At 55.2% G+C, this 18,977-nt stretch overlaps 1 protein-coding gene across 1 annotated transcript; it reads right to left on the bottom strand.

Annotated features, from left to right (window-relative positions):
* Nucleotides 1-474: 474 nt before the first annotated feature.
* Nucleotides 475-18,217, bottom strand: ACE (angiotensin I converting enzyme). The gene is made up of 25 exons (XM_068996619.1): nt 17,795-18,217; nt 14,231-14,398; nt 12,866-12,953; nt 12,480-12,623; nt 12,033-12,224; nt 11,791-11,888; nt 11,085-11,257; nt 10,586-10,809; nt 9,078-9,222; nt 8,610-8,708; nt 8,288-8,410; nt 7,507-7,718; nt 6,878-7,014; nt 6,433-6,591; nt 5,612-5,699; nt 5,264-5,407; nt 4,844-5,035; nt 4,401-4,498; nt 3,945-4,117; nt 3,290-3,513; nt 2,912-3,056; nt 2,609-2,707; nt 2,086-2,208; nt 1,378-1,565; nt 475-1,112 (listed from the first exon to the last, which is right to left on the bottom strand). The coding sequence occupies exons 1-25, from the start codon at nt 18,002-18,004 to the stop codon at nt 916-918; spliced, it is 3,843 nt and encodes a 1,280-aa protein (XP_068852720.1). The 5' UTR covers nt 18,005-18,217; the 3' UTR covers nt 475-915.
* Nucleotides 18,218-18,977: the final 760 nt, after the last annotated feature.

Here is an 18,977-nt window from a genome sequence, read left to right as displayed (position 1 = left end):
GATCCCAAGATAATCAGGAGCTGGAGGGCAGGAGGTGATCGCTGACCTTGGACCCCCCTCCCCGGCTCTTACGTAAATGTGCTGTTGAGTGCTGGAGTCACAGCAGTTGTGAGCTCCAGCCTTGTCCCAGCTTGGGCTTGGTGACCCCCCAGCTCTTTAAACAGTTCATGTCTGGACTTTGGGGATTTCTGGCCCTGATTCAACCCCTCCCTTAGGCATGTGCTTCATTGTGAACCCACGAGCTGTCAGCTCTGATGGGAGCCGCAATTCAGGGGAGGATGGAGATGCTGCAAAGGGATGCTGATCTTTCATGACGGGGATGGGGGAAGCTGGGTGCTGCAGTTATGTTGCCCCAAAGCCAGGGTGGTCCCCAGGGATTTGTGTTTGCATTGTGTTGGGGTGGCAGCTCTCCTGCTTGAGAGGCTTGTTCCACTGAGCCCTCAGCCCACATCCAAGAAGAAGCTGAACTGCTGCTTGGAGGGTGACAAGACACAGGTTTATTTTTCATCCATGCAAGCGAACAGCCTGGCAGCAGGCAAACCAGGATGTGCTCCATCCCTCCCCAAACTGCCCTCTGTCACTCAAGTCTCTGTGGCTTTGCCCACAGATCAGAACTGGCTGGTGGGTGAGCAGGCTGGACCAGCTCCAGCGCTGGGCACAGGGGCATCTTGTGACGGCTCCGTGCCTGCCGGAGCCTGCATTTCTCTTTCCCCTGATGCAGACATTGACAAATAAATAGCTCTTCTCTGCTTTGGCTCTTGCATAGTGGAAAGGAATGTCTGACCTGATAGGAGAGAGGAGTCCTGGGTTGTGGAAACCCATGGCTTCCTTGGCAAGTGTGCCTGTGGCATGGCTGCCAGCCTGGCCAAGTGCCCATGCTTGCACCCTGTCTCTGCTGCCCCGCTGGTGGCTGCCCTATTTCAGTTCCATTTCTGAGCTGGACTTGAAGGCCTTTCTCCTGGCTGAGGAGAACTTGACACCAAAGAAGATGGTGGTGATCAGGAAGAGGAGTGCCAGGGCAAGCAGGACCCAGCCACCTGCTGTGGCTTGACTTTCGGTCAGGGACATTCCCAGGAAATCAGTTTTTCTGGAGCCATCTTGGTCTGGAGTGGCTGGAAAAGAGAGAAATGAGATACCTGGTTGTTGCTGGGGACTCTGGGCTGTGGTATGTTGGGTCACCAGCTGGTCACCCTTGCTGGTCTCTTGGATGCCCTTTGAACTCAGCTCCATGAGGAATCAAGGAGAAGCCTCCAAACACCCTGTGTGGTTTTTGGGGTGGCCAAGGGGCACCAAGAGAGCTCCATTTCATTCTGACTCTGTTGAGGGCTAAGCCCTGGCCCATCATGGACCTGTTGTGCTTGGCTGAGCCCTGCATACCTGTGTAAGGAGTCCAGCTGTACTCGGGCCAGCCCAGGACCTCCCCGTTCTTCTCATTCTCCTTCTCCAGCCACGTCATGAGCGGCTTGAAGTAGCTCATCAGGGCCTCTGCTGACATGTTGGACTGCCCCGTGATGAGCTGCATGGCTTCGGGCCACGGCTTGCTGAAACCCAGCTTCAGGGCATCCCTGTGGCAGGAGAAATCTGCTCCAGTGGGTTCCCCATCATCCTCTTGGCCGCCAGCCCCTCCCTTTCCCTTGGTATCAGCATCCCTGGGTATACTCTGTACCCCCAGAACCACAGGGCTGCCAGTCCGGAGCACAGGCAAGAATGTTTTTCTTGAGGGGAAGAGGGGTTTGCATGGATTAAAACCCTCCAGTGAATCCAGCCTTATGCAGAGCAGTCCCTGGGTGAAAGGGTTAATTTTGCAAGTGCTTTTCTGGAAGCAAGGGGGTTGTTTTCCCTAAGGAACTGGGGGCTGGAGGAGCAGAGGAGGAGGAGGAGGGAGCCTTCCCCCTGCCAGGGGCCTAGCTACCATCTAGTGGCTGCTTTTGCAATCACAGCCCCAGCGCCCAGTCCAAGGTGACCCTGCCCCAGGTATGGGATGGGAGGGATGACCAGTGGCTGTGTTGCCTCTTGTCTTGCTGGGCTGGCTTTAAGGCATTTGGGGACATAGATGCCTTGGCTTTGCCCTGCCCACACACCTACCCCAAGATCTTCCCAGCCTCCTGAGACTCGTAGATGTCACAGGTGTGCAGGGGACCCTTGTGCTGGGCTGCATTACAGAGTGCCTGGTGGAACTGGAACTGGATCACAAAGCTGACGAAGTACCTGGTGGAGAGGGATGAAGAGATGGGAATGGATCCTACTAGTGCCTGTGCAAGAGAGGGTGTAGCCCCACTCATTCTCTGGTTGCACCCTCCCAGTCTGGAGGAGCATCACTGGCTTTGGAGCTACAGCTGCTTCAGCTCAGCTCAACCTGCTGAGGCCATTGCTCCCATGACGCATTTTGCATTTGTTGGAGTGGATGAGCTCATCTTCCTTGTATAGGGAGAAATTCCCCCAAATCTAGACTTCTCCTCTAAAGCTCTGTCAGGGTCTCTGGAGCTGCCCAGCCCACACAGGATGGTACCACCAGCCATGAAAAAAGGTGTCATCATTGGCATCTGACCTGGGGATCCTGCTTCTGTGTCCAAGTGGTGTCCCTCATGCCCCAGCCCTGCTGGCTCACCTAATGTAGGGGACGTTGGCAGGGATGTGAAACTTTGCCCCAGGATCAAAGTCATCTTCAGACCTCAGTGCTGGTGGGCACAAGCCCTGGTACTTCATCCTGGGTGAGAGAGGGAGAGTCAGGCCAGCTTGGGGAGGAGGAGGTAGGGTAAAGTGGGAAGGAACATAGTGGGGTGTGAGGACAGAGGGAGGGGTTGTGTATCTCATCATTCCCACTTCAGTCAACTGGAGCACAAGGAGAAAACACCCAGCGGGATGATGGCCAAGGCCCTTGTCCCAGAGAGGGGTCTGAATTCAATCCTACCTGAGGTTCCACCACTCCTTGTTGTACTCATCCTCCTTGATGCGCCCATCAAACACCTTCCAGCGCCACTGGTCCATGAGGTATCCAAAGGGCAGGAAGGCGATTTTGTCCAGGGCGATGCTCATCAGGTAGTTAATATCACTTTCTGCCCGGGGCATGAAGATGTGAGCAAGACAGTGCTGTACCCACCTCTCCTCCCTCTATGGGTCATTCTGCCCCAGACCTGGGTGTCCCCAACAGGTTCTGTCCCCTCCATGCATGCAAAGCCACCATGTATGTCCCCGAGCCTTTCCACCCTGTCCATCCCCTCCTGACCATCTGCATTTCCAGCTGTTCCCATCAGCATCCCCACATTTGCTGTGTGGCCCTCCAGCTCACCTTCGTTTTCCATGACTTCGTCCAGCAGATTGATGCTGTGCAGGTGTTTGGGGGTGGAGACAGACAAGGCCATGACATCCCCAACAGCCTCGTGGAAGCCAGGGTTGGCCCCGTCACGGAAGGAGATGGGCTGGTCCTTGTACTGCAGGAAGTACTGGATGTGGCCCATCTCGTGATGCACTGTGATGAGGTCGTCCATGTTCACCACAGTGCACTGCTTGATCCTGGAATGGGACACAAGGGTTGGGGGAGAAGGGAGGGCAGTGGTGGTGTGAAAACCTCTGGGAACCACCATGTCCCCTTGAGCTGTTTTTCCTTTCTATGTCCCCCCACCCCACATCTGATGCCAGGTCAGGCTGGCCCTACTCTATGGGGTTGGTCTCTTCCTTCCCCTGCATCTCCTGCTGACCTTGCCCATTCCCTGTCCCTGTTCATCAGCTTTTCCATTCTACAGGACAGGGCAGGGCAGGCACGGATAGCCCTCCATCCACCATGGGGACTCCTGCCAGCATCTTGAGTACAAAGGGAAGTGCCATAGTTGGGGTGCCACAGCCACAGAGCAAAATACACTGAGGTGGCATCAGACCACGTGCACTTATTCTACAAAGACGCTGCTTTCCGCCCCAGCCCCACATCAGCTGCTCCCCATGCGCACCTGAAGTCCTTGCGATTGTAGAAATCCCAGGCCGAGGCGTGGCACACCACCTCCCGCCCATCCGATGGTTTCTCGATCATGGACTTGTCCCAGAATTCCTGTGGCATTTGGATGAGGCCCAGAGAGGTGAAGAAACGGTCTGACTCTTCAAACATTTTCTTGGGTGTCCAGCCCTGGGGAAAGAGCAGAGACCTGGTGAGGGACAATGGGGGATGCTGGGGTGCCAGGGATGTGGAATGATGGGAGGACAGGGGTAGCCTTGTTCTGGGCAGAGGGATCTCTTGGAGTCAGCTAGACCTGGATCTAGGTCTTGGCATATAAAGGTAGGGAGAAAATACAGATGAGGCATGGATTTTTTTGGCAACAGTAGAGCATTTGGCAACATGGGTGGTGGCTACAGCCAAAGGTTGCTGGGTCCCAAGGGGCTTCCCCAGAGCAGTCTGGAAGATCACTGACCTGTTTTTTCATGGCCGGGGTGGCATCCACCTTGGTGGCATCAGGGAAAGGTATCACCAGGTCGAAAATGTTGGACCATGACTGAGCCCACATGTTGCCTGGGAAGCACAGGACAACGACACATGTCAGGAAGGATACAGGGAGAGGAGAGCAACCAGGTGGATCACCCTGACTGGTCCCTGCGTTGCCTGGTCCCTGCATTGCCTGATCCCTGCCCTGCCTGCACAAGGGCAAGGTAGGCAGGAGCCCATCCATGCAAGAGAGGTCAAGTAGTGCTGAACGTGCTGCCTTTCCCTGGAGCAGATTGGTCTCTACAGACCCATCCCAGGCGACCTTGTCCCTTCAGCCAGAGCTGAGCAGAGACCAGTCTTAACTCTTGACATGGCACAGAGCCAGCCACACCTCGTGGGAGATGCAGCTTAGCTCAAGCAGAGCCCCCTTACCTAGCAGATGGGCAGGGATGGGACCCTTCAGGTTTATGTGCTCTGCACCATACTTTCTGTAGAGAGCTCGGCGTACATAAGCGTGCAGGTTGAGGTACAGGGGCTGCAGCTGCAGATACAGCCTCTCCAGATCTTCCTCAAAGGTGGGCATCTCATAGAGGGACCTCCAGTAGGCTCCGTTGTCTTTGTAGCCTGTGACAAGGCAAGAGCAGAAGCTGTCAGACACTGTCCTTCTTGGGCAAGACTGTCTTGATGTTCAGACACTCCAGGTCCCTCCATATCTGTGAGAGAGTAGATCTCCTGAGAGTTAGTGAGATCTCCATACCCTTAGGATTTTGACCCCCAGTTGGATGAAGAGCCCAATCCTCTGCTCACAGGTGGTTAGAGCCATGGTAGGCTCTAGGGGAGCAGGACACTGACCATTGAGCATGGCTGCCTTGTTGCTCAGTTCCACGTATCGCTTGTAGTTGTTCCTCATCTTCTTCCCAGAAGCATCCCGCCAGCCCTTCCAGGCGAAAAGGAGCTCATCATAGTCCCGAGAGGTGGCCATGATGTCTGTGAGGTCTAAGAGAGAGCAATGAAGCCACAGTGATGCTGTTGAATGGGCTGAACACGTGCAGTGGTTCTATACCCAATGTGTTGCTCAGGGGCCATCACAGAGAAGGTGAAAGAACCTTTCATGGTCTTTCTTCATGCCCCATTAAAAAAAAAAATCCCTTCCTTCTGGGCCAGTGCAGATGCCCCACATGACACCCTGCTAGATCTTACCAGGATCCAGTGGGTGACAGGTTTCGTTCTTTCTGCAGACCTTGGCCACACTGTATGTGGTCTCCATATCTGAGAGGAGGGTGTTATACTGCAAAGGAAATCAGAGTTTGTAAACTGGTTAGCCTTGCTCCTGATATCAGAGAATGTCCCAGCCCATCGAGGTGTGTTGGGGTTTTAGGAGTTCTCCTTCTGTTTTCTTTTTCTCTTTAAGAATTTTCCCCATACATGTCCCCATACATGTTGGAACAACTTACTGGGTGCTTAAGAAAAACAAAAGACCTGGTCACAGAGGGAGGGGTCCAACTGACCACTCTCTTTCACCTGGTCTTATGGGCTGTGAGTTCCCCTATTCCTCATATCTTTGCTTGAAAGCCCCTTAATTTCATAATTATAATAATTCGGAGGGAAGGGGGTTGCATTTTTTTTTCATTTCAAGGGAGACTCCTGCCTTCCTTGGAAGACACCTGTCTTTCAAACCAAGACAAGGTGTTTTCTGGTGTTTTACTCTGGTCCCTTCCAAGATCCAGTTGACCCCAACGGAGGCAACATGGAGACAATAAAAGAGGGCCTGGGGCCAACAAGCAACTTGCCATTGTCATCCAAACATCCAGGCCCCACTGCAGCCTGGGATAGGCAACCTTTGGGTGGGAAACTCTGAAGACAAGGATTTTGGCTTTGTGTAGATGGTACCAAGCTATCACCTTTTTCAAGACTGATGGTGGCTGCCCAGTGGCATTTCTTAAATTTTGAGAGAAGCTTGTGTCTTCACACAGGGTGATGGCAAGGGACACCCTCTCTTGCTCTGTCCCCTTGCCACTCACCTCCTTCAGCTCACTCTCAGGCAGGGCTGCCCTCTCAATGACACTCAGCTTCTTGAGGATGCGGGTGACACTTTGGTCCTGGAAATCAGAGGTGTCAAACTGCCTGGCCCTCATGCCGTACTCCAGGGTGTGCTTGGACATGGCCAAGTTCTTCTCCAGCTACAATGAGAGAAGAGAATTTGCTTCAGGGAGAAGACACAGGCCACCACTAGAAACATCACCTGGCATCCCATGACTGACATCCTCCCCATAGTTGCCTGTGTGGGTACCTCATGGGATGATGAGGGTTTTCAAGGAAAAAGCACCTCCTGGGTGAGCATGTTACCCCTTTATGAGGGGCAGAGGTTGCCCTGGTTTTCAGAGCTCCTGTGAAACGTGCCCTGGGTACCAGCTGCCTTCCCTGGTTGTTGGCTCTCCCTGTGCAGTCCCAGGGTCATTCCCATACCATGATCTCCTTGTTGTGGTCGGTGATGTTGGTGTTGTAGGCCCAGGATGCCTCAGTGTAGGCATTCCACACTTCTTCGGCCGTGCTGTTGTACTCAGACAAGAACTCTTTAGCTTGTGCCTCATCTGCTATTTTGTCTAGAGGAGGAAATAAATGGGGGAAGAGGCGAGGAAGGTCAGGAGAGTTGCAAGAGCACTATCCCATGGAGAAGCCATAGTTGAGCTTTTCCCAGAACTGCAGCCCCGTTGAAGGATGCCACAACTTGGGAGCAGGCTGAGCTAAGAAATGAGGGCAGAGGGGCCCTGCTGGGGTGTCCCATTGGACAGAGGATGGGATAACAGGACAAGCTGCATGCCCTTGACTCTCCCATGCGAGCACAAAGGATACAACTGAGAAGAGAAACTCTTCACACCATGACTGATGACATCACTATACAGCTTCCGACACCTGCCTCCTGGTAAGTAACACCCTGTGGGACTTCACTGGAGCTGGCTATTTCTCTTTTCTGGTATGGGGACCACCCCACCCACAGCAAAGACCTCCCTCTGCTTCTGCCTGTGGGTTAATGATGTCCCTTGGGGGATGTCTTCCTGACCCTCCCCAGACCTGGGATGGAGCTGCAGTCTTACCAATGCCTTCAGGGTAGCCTTCAGGGACAGGGGGACGCCAGTCAAACTCAGGCCAGCCCAGCACCTCATTGGTCTTGTTGTTCTGCTCCTCAAGCCACTTGGTGACAGGGCTGAAATACTCCAGAAGGGGTCCAGCATCCATTTGACCTGTGCCAGTGAGATTCAAGAGGATATCCTGCCACGACTTCGAGGACCCAGCTTTCAACACTTCCCTGCAGAGGAGCAGAACAGCAAGAGCCAGCATGAGGCCAGGGGATGGATGGAAGAGAAGCAGTGATAGCATCTCAGCATCTTAAGGGTTGAAGATGCTGTTCCTGAGTGGGACATGAACCTGGGAACTGCCTTGGAAGCCACTACCTGTCCTGCATGTGGCAACTGAGGACTCCCTGTAACACCCAGCGAATCAACAGGAGCCAATGTGCTTCAGTGACCTCTTGTCTGGGTGGGAGCTTGTGGCAGGGACAATAGCAATACTCTGGTGAGGACCACTCACCCCACCCCAGTGCTTCCATGTATTTCCATCCATCCATCTGTCCGTCCATCTGCAAAGCTGTTCACTTTTCCTTCCTTCCTTCCTTCCTTCCTTCCTTCCTTCCTTCCTTCCTTCCTTCCTTCCTTCCTTCCTTCCTTCCTTCCTTCCTTCCTTCCTTCCTTCCTTCCTTCCTTCCTTCCTTCCTTCCTCCCTCCCTCCCTCCCTCCCTCCCTTCATTCCTTTGCACACCATCAGCTTCCATGCACACATCTGCCCATGGCGATTTTCCTGACCCTCCTCTGTCCCCACCTGAGTTTGGCTCCAGCCTCTATGGACCTGTAGATGTCACAGGTGTGCAGGGAACCGTTGTGATTGGCCGCATGGCACAGCGCCTTGTGAAACTGGAACTGGAGGATGAAGCTCACAAAGTACCTGCCAAGGAAGCCCATGAAGATCAGAACTGGGGACAAGGGGAAGCAGACAAGTCCCAGAGCTCAACCTCGCCATTTGTGGTCCCAAGTGCTGGGAGATCTCTATGTCTTGAGCAGGAGCAGCACATGACAGTCCCTGCCCACATGGCCCCTGCCCACTGCATCCCAAACCTTGGTCCCCTTGCCAACACTTCCTCTACCTGATGTAAGGAGTGTTCCCTGGGATGTGGTACTTTGCTCCAGGGTCAAAGTTACTTTCATTCCTTGAAACCGGAGCACAGATTCCCTGGTATTTGGTTCTGTGGACAACAGAGAACAACAGCATGAACATGGGAATAATAAGTGGTCAGAAGAATCCAGTCAAGGAATGGGAAGGGTTGGCACAGTGCTGAAGAAACCTGCACAATTAGAGCACGATTCCATGTACTTCTGTCCATCCATCCATCCATCCATCCATCCATCCATCCATCCATCCATCCATCCATCCATCCATCCATCCATCCATCCATCCTACCCACCCACCCACCCACCCACCCATCTATCCATTGTTCTCCCACCACCTCCATGGCTACTTTTATGCTTTTCCTTTCCTTTCCTCTTTCCTGCCTCCTTTCCTTGCACATCCCCAGCTTCCACACCCCCATCCACCCTTGGTGAGTGTCCCCTACCTCAGATACCACCAGTCATAGTTGTAACGGCTTGGGGGCGTGCGGCCACTGAACACGTTCCAGCGCCACTGGTCAATGAGGTAGCCAAAGGGCAGGAAGGCAATCTTCTCCAGGGCCATCTTCAGCAGGTAGTTGATATTGCTCTCTGCATAAAACAGAGCCTGAACCAGGCTGGAAAGAAGCCTGCATAGACAGCACTACAGGCACCAGACTTTTAGTGGGCAAGAGGGTGGGCAGATCTGGATGAGAAATGGGGTCAGCATTTCAACACACAACCTTGCTCCTAGAGAAGCTTTGTAGGACACAGTAGGTTTCTGTAGATACAGCTACTACGTGGGGCAACGTGTGCCTTTTACTGAGTGGGGACAGCGACAGTGACAAGTGTGGTGTCCCCTTGCCCTTAACCCAGCTCTCAGAGTTAAAAGATCTTTGGTGAGGGTAACTCTTCACAATTCCACCCTGGGGCCTCAGGGTGGGGGAGTTTGATCTGCAGTCACACCACTGCAAAGGCTCTGATGGTTTAGACCCAGAACTAGAGTCAACTCTAGGACAGTCACCACCATATCACGAGGAGCACAGGGGATGGTCACATCTGTTTTTCCCCTCAAGGAAACCTGGGGAAGGAAGTTTGGAGAGAGACCTGCTGGAGACCCAGCTGAAGCTGTAGGGTCAGAGAGAGGTTGGCAGCACTTCCCTGAGGGGCTCTTGGCTGCCATCACTATGATGGCCTGCCTGCCAAGGGCTGGCAAGTTGGGCAGCAATGGCTTGAGGCAGGGACCATCTGCTTCATGGTGTTTATGCAGCACTGGCCCAATGCTCTTGGCTGCTGTGATGTCTTTCTTGTCGTAAAACATATTTAATGACATGGCAGGAGGATCCCAGGACTGTCCCTCTTCCACCAAGCAGCCGCCTGGGGCAGGTCTGGGACTGCTCAATTTCCTTTGCCGCCATCTGCTTTGACGTGTTGGCTGAGGGATGCTGGGTGGGGGAATGAGGCTCTTGCCAAGCTGGGCAGTGTCTGCAGCGACAAGTCCTGCCCTGCCGTGCCGGTTGGCAGCCAGACATGTCACCCACCAACCGCCCTTGTGACTGTGCATGTAAGTGCTTGGTGCCACCTCTGTAAAGCCGCACTGGGAGCTCTGGTGGTGGATGCTTCTTGGCAAGGGAGGGAGGGAGGAATGCTGGAGAGGTCAAAGCCAATCAAGCACAAAGATGTTGTTTTCAGGTTTGGGCTCTGATGGTGAAGGGAAAGGCACAGACAAGCTCTGGAGAGCATCCCTCCTGCCTCAGGGCTGAAGAGGATGGAGCCAAGAAGGGCTCTACATGGACCCATGGAGACAAAATAAGTCTTGCCTGAACCCATGGAGACAAGAGGGGGTTTTGCATGGACCCATAGAGATGAGGAGGGGTTGGGGCAGTTCTGGGCTGTATTGCCAGGCTGCAACCCACCCTAGCATGTCCCTTCCCCGTGCCACAGGTCACCCAGCTCTCCAGGGTGGCTGCCATACCTTCATCCTCAGTAGCACTGCTGAGGAGACCTATTTTCTTGAGGTGGCTGGGGGTGGAGACAGAGAGGGACAGGACATCGCCAATGGCCTCATGGAAGCCAGGATTGGCCCCGCCGCGGAAGGACACAGGCTGGTCCTTGTATTGCAGGTAGTACTGGATGTGGCCCATCTCATGGTGCACTGTGAACAGCTGCTCCATGGTCACTGACGTGCACTGCTTGATCCTGCCACATGAAAACAGCATTGCCTGAGCCCAGTGAGGGACCCCAGCTGCCTGTGCACCCCCTTGATGGGAAGGACTCCCCACAGTCCCAGAGAGGGTGGCAACACCCACAGGGTAAGGGAAAGTGGAGGCGAAGGCAGGGCAGTGTTGTCACGCCAGACCTTGCCTCAGAAAATGCCATATGGCCAGGCTGGGGGTACCCAAAAGGGTGACCATCAAGTAGGATGGAGGAGGGTCTTGCCCTGTATCCCTGGGTCCCTGCATGTCCCCACAGACCTGAAGTCTTTGCGGTTGTAGAAGTCCCAGGCCGAGGCGTGACACACCACCTCCCGCCCATCTGTCGGCTTCTCCAGCATGGACTTCTCCCAGAATTCAGAGGGCATCTCCAGAAGCCCCAGGGAGGTGAAGAACTCCTCTGAGACCCGGAACATGTGGGTGGCATTCCAGCCCTGGTGGGCAGCAGGCAGTGGGTTATGGCTGAGGAAGGGGCTGCCCGTGCCCTGGACATTGCCTCCAATGCTCCCCCAGGACCATGGGAAGGAGGTGAGTTGTTCCCAGGGGCTGAGGTCCTGGCCCTCTCACCATGATGGGGAGGCCCAGACCCAGAACCGGTGAACATCCCTAAAAAGCACTGAGCAATGGTGATGGAGCTCAGAAGGGGCAGGAGAAGGGAGCAGGACTGATAGGCAAGAAGTGCTTGGAGCTGTATGATGGTGTGAATGCAGGAATGCAGCCTCCAGCCTGTGGACTGGCAGCAGTCCCAGTGCCTGCCCACTTTTGTCCACCTGCTGCATCTTTGGTCATTGCCAGAGATGTAGTGAGACCGTTTCTTTGTCCCTTCCCCTCCCAGATATGGATTTTCTGCTGTCCCCTATACAAGTATGAGAAACTACTCCCATGGGGTCAATGTCATGGTCCATCCTTGCGCACCACCTCCTGTTTTTTCCCCTGGATGCCCCCAATGAGACCCTCAGCCCATCACCTGCTCCACCATGGTGCTTGTGACATCAAGGTTGGGCTTCTCAGGGTAGGGGATCATCAGGTCATAGATGTTGTTCCACTGCTGAGCCCACATGTTCCCTGAGAAGAGAAAATAGCTGGAGTAGAGCTGGTGGCAGGTCAGAAGAGAAACCCAGTGATAACTAGGACCTCTCTGGCCTTGTGTGTGCCCCTCTGATACCACCAGCACCCCTGGGCACCAGCTGGCAGAGTCTCATCTCTTACCCAGGAGGTGAGCAGGGATGGGACCCTTCAGGTTGATGTATTTGGGCCCATAGCGATCATACAGCTTCCTCCGGACAAAGGCATGCAGGTTGAGGTAGAGTGGCTCCAGCTGGCTGTAGATGCGCTCCAGGTCCTTCTCAAAGGAGTCTGAGTCATACCAGGAGCGCCAGTAGCTGCCTGTGTCTTCGAATCCTACCAGGGATACAGGGAAGACCTCTGGCTCCAGACCCCAAAGGCTGCCCCCACCACCCATCCCCAAAAGGTGGAACCAGGGACTTGCAGCAGGATGTTTCCCCTTTCCCTGAAGTGTTGGTACCTGGGAAATAGAAGTTGGATGCCTGGCTGCATGTGGGGTAGGGAGAGTAGTAGGGCATCCCAATGTCCCAGTCCCGATTTCCACCCCTGGTCCCTGACCACCCCCTGGTCGGGGATCCCCTCGGTTTGTACCATCCATCATATAGGCCTCGTTGCTCAACTTCACGAACTCCTCGTACTTGGGGCGCAGCGGGTTCCCTGCGGCATTGTGCCACCCCTCCCAGGCGTAGAGCAGCTTCTTGTAGCTGCGGGAGGTGGCCATGATGTCCGAGAGGTCTGGGACAAAGGGGACAAGTAGAACATAAGAAAGGGGCAGGAGAGGGGGGCATATGCTACAGCTCTGCAGAAGTACCACCACCACCACACCAGACCCAAGTGCCCATCCTCACCCTGGGACAATCCTGATGAACATGAGTGGCACATGCCAACCCCAGTCCACTGAGGATGTGGGGACCAGGACAAAGTCATGGCTATGGGGTGCTCAGCAGCTGGCAGGATCAGGGGGACAGGGAGCATACCTGGCTCCAGATCCCAGCAGGTGCCATTGGGCAAGCACACCTTGGCCGTGGAGTAGATTTTGTCCATGTCACTCAGGATGGTGTTATACTGTGGGAAAGGAAAAGACGTTGGGGCTGCAAGGGGACAGAACAGCCCTTCAGGAGGGATCTACAGGCTTCTGAGCTCTGGAGTGTGTGTGTCGGGAAGATGTGGGGAAGGACTGGTGTATAAACAGCATGTCTTTGGTGAGATAAGTGTGTTATCACTCAGGGTTTTGGCATGGTGAGAGCAGGGACAGACAATCCCTGCACAGCCATGCTCCAGAGAGGAGCTGTTTATAAAACTGTTCATCAGCAGGGCCGTAGCACAGGCTGTTTATCTAAATGGGTTAAAAAAATAGGAGAAGAAAAGCAGGAGGATGAGGGGGATTTATTTCTGTGAACTTCAACAACAGCAAACAATAACAACAGGAGGTTTCCTGGAACATGCCTGGGAAGCCCATTCCCAGGGAAGGAAATTCCTTTGCTCAGTCCCTCTCTCCACTCCCATTCCTCTGCTCCAGCTGTGCAGAGAGGATGGCGATTGGGACAATGGTGGCTGTGGGATAGAGCTGCCCAGGGATGGGCGAGACATGACTGATGTGCAGGGAGGAGACATGATGCTGTCTGTTATTTGGGAGAAGGCAGGGATGGGTTTCCTGGAAGGAACCGGGGCCGACAGTTCTCCGGAAGGGATTGTATCACTAGGCTTTGTCAGGGTTTTGGTGGGAATGGCTGTCAGGGAGCTGTGGGTCAGGATGGAAGGGCCTGTCCCTGTGCTTATGCAGAGGTGAGTGGCTGCCAGCCTCAGCCTGGGCAATATTTTCATGCATGGAAATCAAAATTCAGGTAAACGGCCCTTAAAGCTAAGGACTGTGATGGGGAAGGCTCAGGATGTCCTGATGTTCCTAGCATGGAACTGTGTCACCAAGGCACAGCATTCCTTGTCTCATGGGGGACTCAGGAACTGGGTGGCTGCATCAGCCCTTCTTTTCAGTGGGCTGCATACCTGATGAGCCCAGAGGGGTTGGAACAGCTGGCTCCAGCCATGGGCACAGTCTGGCTGGTCTCCATGTGATGCCCAAGACTGCTCTATGAAAGCAGGGAATCTCCAGTTCCTGCTGGGGTAGCTCCAAGATAAGGTTAGGGCTGGGTAACAGGGCCAGCAGGCAGCCCACATGCCCTGAAGATAGCACCTCATCTCCTCCTCAATCACTGTGTAGAGGCCAGTGACACCCTCCAAAATGCAACAGGTCAGCAGCAGAGTCTGGATGCTTGTGAAAAATCCCTCTAAGGGGTTTTGCAGCGCCCCAGCTATGCCCAGGGCTTCCTTGCCACCTTGCCTACCTGCTCTCTCTTCTCCAGGGGCAGGTTGGAGGGTCCCAAGGTCTGGATGGAGCCAATGATTTTCCTCAGCTGGGGGTCACTGAAGTTATTCCACTTGTCGCCATAGAGCTCCTTGGCTTTCTTCCCCCACAGCTCCGTGAAGTTCTGCTCCTCCAGTGACGCCTTGACCTGCATGGTGAGAGGGGACATGGGGGCTCAGGACCAGCCCTGGGACATGCCACCACCCAGGCAATGGTTTGGGGGCCAGAGTCAGAGTCATGAGGGTTTGTGGGAGTCAGAGGTGACAGGACATGGAGTGACAGGCAGGGCTGTCCCCTGTCCATGGCAGCCATGGATAGAGACAGCAGCTTCCAGCCAGCACAGCAGTGTCCACAGCCCCCGCTCGCCTGTGGAGCTCCCGATGAGCACCCACTAAGGTGCCCTGTCAGGGTGTTTTGGAGGGAGCTCCAGGGTCTCGTATGGGATGGGAATGCTGGGACTGGCTGTCCAGGCCATGCTGTCAGGGTGTCTGGGTGCTCCTGGGCTGGCTTTGACACCTGCCAGAACCTGGTTTCAGAAGGAGCTCTGAGGTCTGGCTTAATTTTATTTCTATTCCTGCTGTTTCTCACCTTCACAGAAGCCCAAAAGATAACTATAAAGGTGCCACATTCACCTTTCTCCTTTCTGTATGTCCTCACTATGTCTGTACACTTCTATTTCTATATCTTTCTCCTTTGGCTGTCTGAACCCCGTGACCTGTAAATGCCACATCTGGGGTTCACCCGTTTGCTCTGAGTCCCTGGTTTTGTGTGTCTCCCTGTCACCCAACTGCTGGCAGCCCTGATCTCCCTTCCCAGGGCCATGGGCTGGCAGGAAGCTGCCGGCACTGTGGGGGGTTATTTAGGCAGCTGGAGCTGTGGCCACGATTTTGGGATGGGGTGCATTGCAGGTGGTTGTATCCCAGCCTGGTCAGTGACAGCTGTATTTTCAGGAAACTGATATTTTGAGAGTGTCCTGGCCCGGCACAGATGGAGTGAGATAGTGCAGAGTACCTGGTCAGTGTCCATGTGCCGTCCTGGTGTGATTTATGGAGCCCAATAGCTGTGACTTGTGGCATTTTTAGCCTGGCTCCAACACGCCTGGTTTGTTTTATTTTAATTCTTCATTCATAACTTCACATTCCCTCAGCAGGCAGCAGGGAAGGAGGGGAGTTGTGGTGCAGCAGAGTTGGAGGCTGCCCGAGACAGATACCCACGCAGCTGTGGGACACGGGGGTGGGAATGCCAAAAGTGCCAGGTGCCTCTGGCTACCCAGAACTGCTCCCACCGCTTCCCTCGGACATCCCAGTGCCCACAGCATCACTGGTACAAACTGGCCCCAATCTCCCAACATGCTAGGATGTGCCAGCCCCACAGACACCCTGCTCTTGCATCAGCCCTCTGAACAGGGGATGCCTTTACCCCTTCCCAGACCTCATGCAGAGCTGGAGGAGCTGGAGGAAGCAGAGTCCAGCTGTGTTTTGTCTTCTCCTTGAACAGGCGCCTGTGTTCAGTCAGGCAAATTGTACCCTAAACTCTCCTGACAACTCTGGTAGAGTGATTTGAGGTCAGCGGTACTGCCTGAGACCCCCCCTTGCCACGGCCATGCCCACCAGTTCTGGCCCTTCACCTCTCATCTGGGATCTCTCTCTGGAGGGGATGCCCCTGCACAGGGCTCAGAAACCCCTTGGCACCCACAGCCTCAAAGCCTCCTTACCAAAACCCCCACCCCAGTACCTCCCTGCTCCTGGATGCACGGTGAAGACTCAGGATGCATATCAGGACACAGGGAGTGCCTTGGCCCAGGCACCTGCAGAAGTTCTGCACCCAAACATGAGCAGCCCCCAAACCCCATCGCCAGCCTCTTGCCCAGAACCCCAGCTTGCGAGAGATGGTGCATCTATGTCTGTCCAACATCCCTCTGCCCATCCCTGCCCCTGCCTTTGGCTTCCAGCCCCTCATGTCCCTTTGTCACAGGGTCCCCTTTCGTGGCAGGCCCTGGAGCTGCCCATGCCCCAGTGGCCTGACTCAGCCCCTCTTGTGTTACAGATGTGTAGGGTTTGCCTGGCCCAATGCTTTCCCAGATCCCCAAATCCAGCCTTTTGAGTCCTGCTGGCCAGCTGGTATTCCTTTAGCAGTCAGTGACTCCCCATCCCACCACACCTCCCTGCTGCCCCTCCATGGACTGATCTCAGGGGTTCAGATCCCCTCCTTTACCTGGGCTGGCTTAGGAGCCTTGACATTGCAGGGAGCTCCTGGACATGATCCTCACACATTTAGTAGCACATAAAGTGGGAAAAGCTGGTCTGGAAACGCCTTTTGAGAAAAGTCCATGCAAGGTGCTCTCCTGGCCCTAACCTTGGACTCAGAGTGACTGGGATGTTCCTGCTCGGCCCCAAGGTCCCCAGTCCCACCACATCTGCAGCTAGTGCTGGGCGTCTGCCCAGACATCACGTCAGCTTGACAAAAAAAGGCTGAAGGGGCACCTGGGCCCTCTTGAGCATCCTGCCAAATTGGCACTGGCCAGACCTGGCAGTGATCTTTCCCCTACGCAGGAAGACGCATTTCCTTCCTGCACAGGGCACACTGTGCTCCCATCCCCACAGGATCTGGAGGGTTCAGGGCTGTGTGGCAGCCCCTGTGTGATACTGGGCTCGCTGAACACACCGTAGTCACATATGGGCTGCACTGACCCTTGTGCACCTGTAGCCACAGGGCTGGCAGATGGACCTCAAGCTGCACACAGTGACTTGTCCGTGACCCCATGCTGGGGCCACCGGCGGCTCCCTGAGCACGGTTGGGGCCAGGGAAACCCCTGCAGCCTGCCCAGGCACTACCATCCCCTGGCCTGGGCTGTGCTGCAGCTCACCCAACCGAGAGCAGACCCGGGGTTGCTGCAGCTCCCTGCCCCACTAAATACAACCCAGACACATGGAAACCCCTGGGAAAACACACCCATGCCTGTGGGATGCACACAGCATTGCTCCCCGCAGGGGTTCTGCCTGCCCGTAGCTGGGCTGATGTCTAATTCCCTATAGCCTGGAATGCTTTCCCAAAGCTGTCTTTGTCCCCGTGGGCTGGGGACACAGGGACAAGAGGTGGCAGCCTCGGACCCGATGCCACCCAGCTGCTTGTGCATTTTGGGCTCCTGGTGTCTGCCCCAAATGAAAACCCCCAGCACTTGGATGTGGTGACACCAGGCAGGGATGGGGACAGGGACAATTGACACCTGACTCAGTTCTGGGAAGGGGGAAAGGAAAGTGGAAGGTGCTGGGAGGAGGGAATCACCTCTAAAAGTAACCAGGACTCTGCTCTGGGACGAGAGCTGTCACTCTGGGGCAGAGTCTCTCTGAAAACAGATTTGGGGCAAAACCCAGTGGCTCCTGGACTACAAGTCCCAGCCCTGGTTTGCCACCCTGAGGTGCTGAGACAGAAACCCGCAGGGAGGAAGGGAACCACACCAAGTGTCTCCACCGTGACCCAGCCCCCCCAGCCTCCGGTGCTGGGGACACCCCCGTGGTAGCATCGCCCCCGTCCCACCACCCACCTGCAGAGCAGCATTTTCGGCCGTCAGGTTGGTGTTGTAATTCCAGCTGGCCGAGACGCTGTCGAAGAAGACGAGCTCGGCCGTGCTGTTGTAGTCTCTGGCGAACAAGGTGGCCCCTTCCTCGGTGGTGGCATGCTGGGGGGGCTCGAGGCCGGGCCGAAGGGCACCTGCCAGGCTCAGCCAGAGCAGCAGCCCCAGCGCCGCGGGCATCGCGGCGGGAGCGCTGCACGGAGGGGGCCCCGTTCGGTGCCTTCCGAGACAGCTTTGCCTCCGCTGCCGGCTGCTTATAAGCCAGCAGCTTTCGCGCAAACCCTGCCCACCGAGCCTGCCTCTCCTCGCAGATAAGACCGGAGCATTCTGCTCTCCCTTCGGCGGCTCCAAGGCTTGCGGGAAGGAGCGGGAAGGAGCGAGCACTGCCTTGGGGGGCAAAGTCCTTTTGGCTCCTGGCGTTGTCGGGAGGGACGGGGAAGGGGCTGGGACAGGAGGGAGGGAAGGAGATGGAGGAGAATCAAGGGAGAGGCAGAAAAAAGAGAAAAGAGAAAGACTGGGGTGGATGGGGTGGGTGAGACTCAGCTCCACCCCTGCAGGGTCCCTGTCCCCTCCTGACTTGGCGCAGGGGACTCAGCTCAACTTGTCCTTGGCAGGACATCTCCCCACGCCTGACAGACTCCCTTCAGCAACACCCTGGCCACCTGCAGTGGGCCACAAGGGCAAGCACAGGAGGGAAACTGCTCCTGTGGGACACAGCCAAGGTCCATCTCATGCTGCTTCCTGCCAAAGTGACCCTTTTCCCGGCATAAAGTCGTTTTCCGAAGGAACAGAGTATTTCTCCTGGCTGTGAAGGAAATCACATCACATCACACCAAGTGTTTTGGACTTGGAGGAATTAGGCTGATGACAAATGAGTAACAAAAAGTTCCTTCAAAATGAAAACCAGACCCATGTTGGTGGGCTCTATAGTTCCTTTGTTTTGTTTTGTATTTAATCAACGAAACCCCTTTTCCTCAGGGCCTGACCTCAGCCCTGGGAATGGTGCCTGGGCTGAACTTAGGCCCTGGGCTGACTGAGCCCATCACTCCTTGTTGGACCAACCAGCCCATAGGAACACAGTGAACACATGCCATAGAGAAAGCTTCTTTTAGGGGCAACAGAGGGAAACCCCTTGACCTTTTGTCCCTGCTGG

The sequence above is a fragment of the Aphelocoma coerulescens genome, chromosome 27 (genome assembly GCF_041296385.1).
Source record: "Aphelocoma coerulescens isolate FSJ_1873_10779 chromosome 27, UR_Acoe_1.0, whole genome shotgun sequence".
Taxonomy (NCBI): domain Eukaryota; kingdom Metazoa; phylum Chordata; class Aves; order Passeriformes; family Corvidae; genus Aphelocoma; species Aphelocoma coerulescens.
The sequence above is the reverse complement of the archived record's forward strand: the minus strand, read 5'-3'. Positions and strand labels throughout refer to the sequence as shown.

Coding starts and splice junctions, on each gene's coding strand:
- ACE (XM_068996619.1), bottom strand. CDS start 18,004: ATGCCCGCGGCGCTGGGGCTGCTGCTCTGGCTGAGCCTGGCAGGTGCC. Junction 14,399..17,794: donor CCGAAAATGCTGCTCTGCAG/GTGGGTGGTGGG, acceptor CTCACCATGCAG/GTCAAGGCGTCACTGGAGGA. Junction 4,499..4,843: donor CATCCCTGCCCATCTGCTAG/GTAAGGGGGCTC, acceptor TGTGCTTCCCAG/GCAACATGTGGGCTCAGTCA.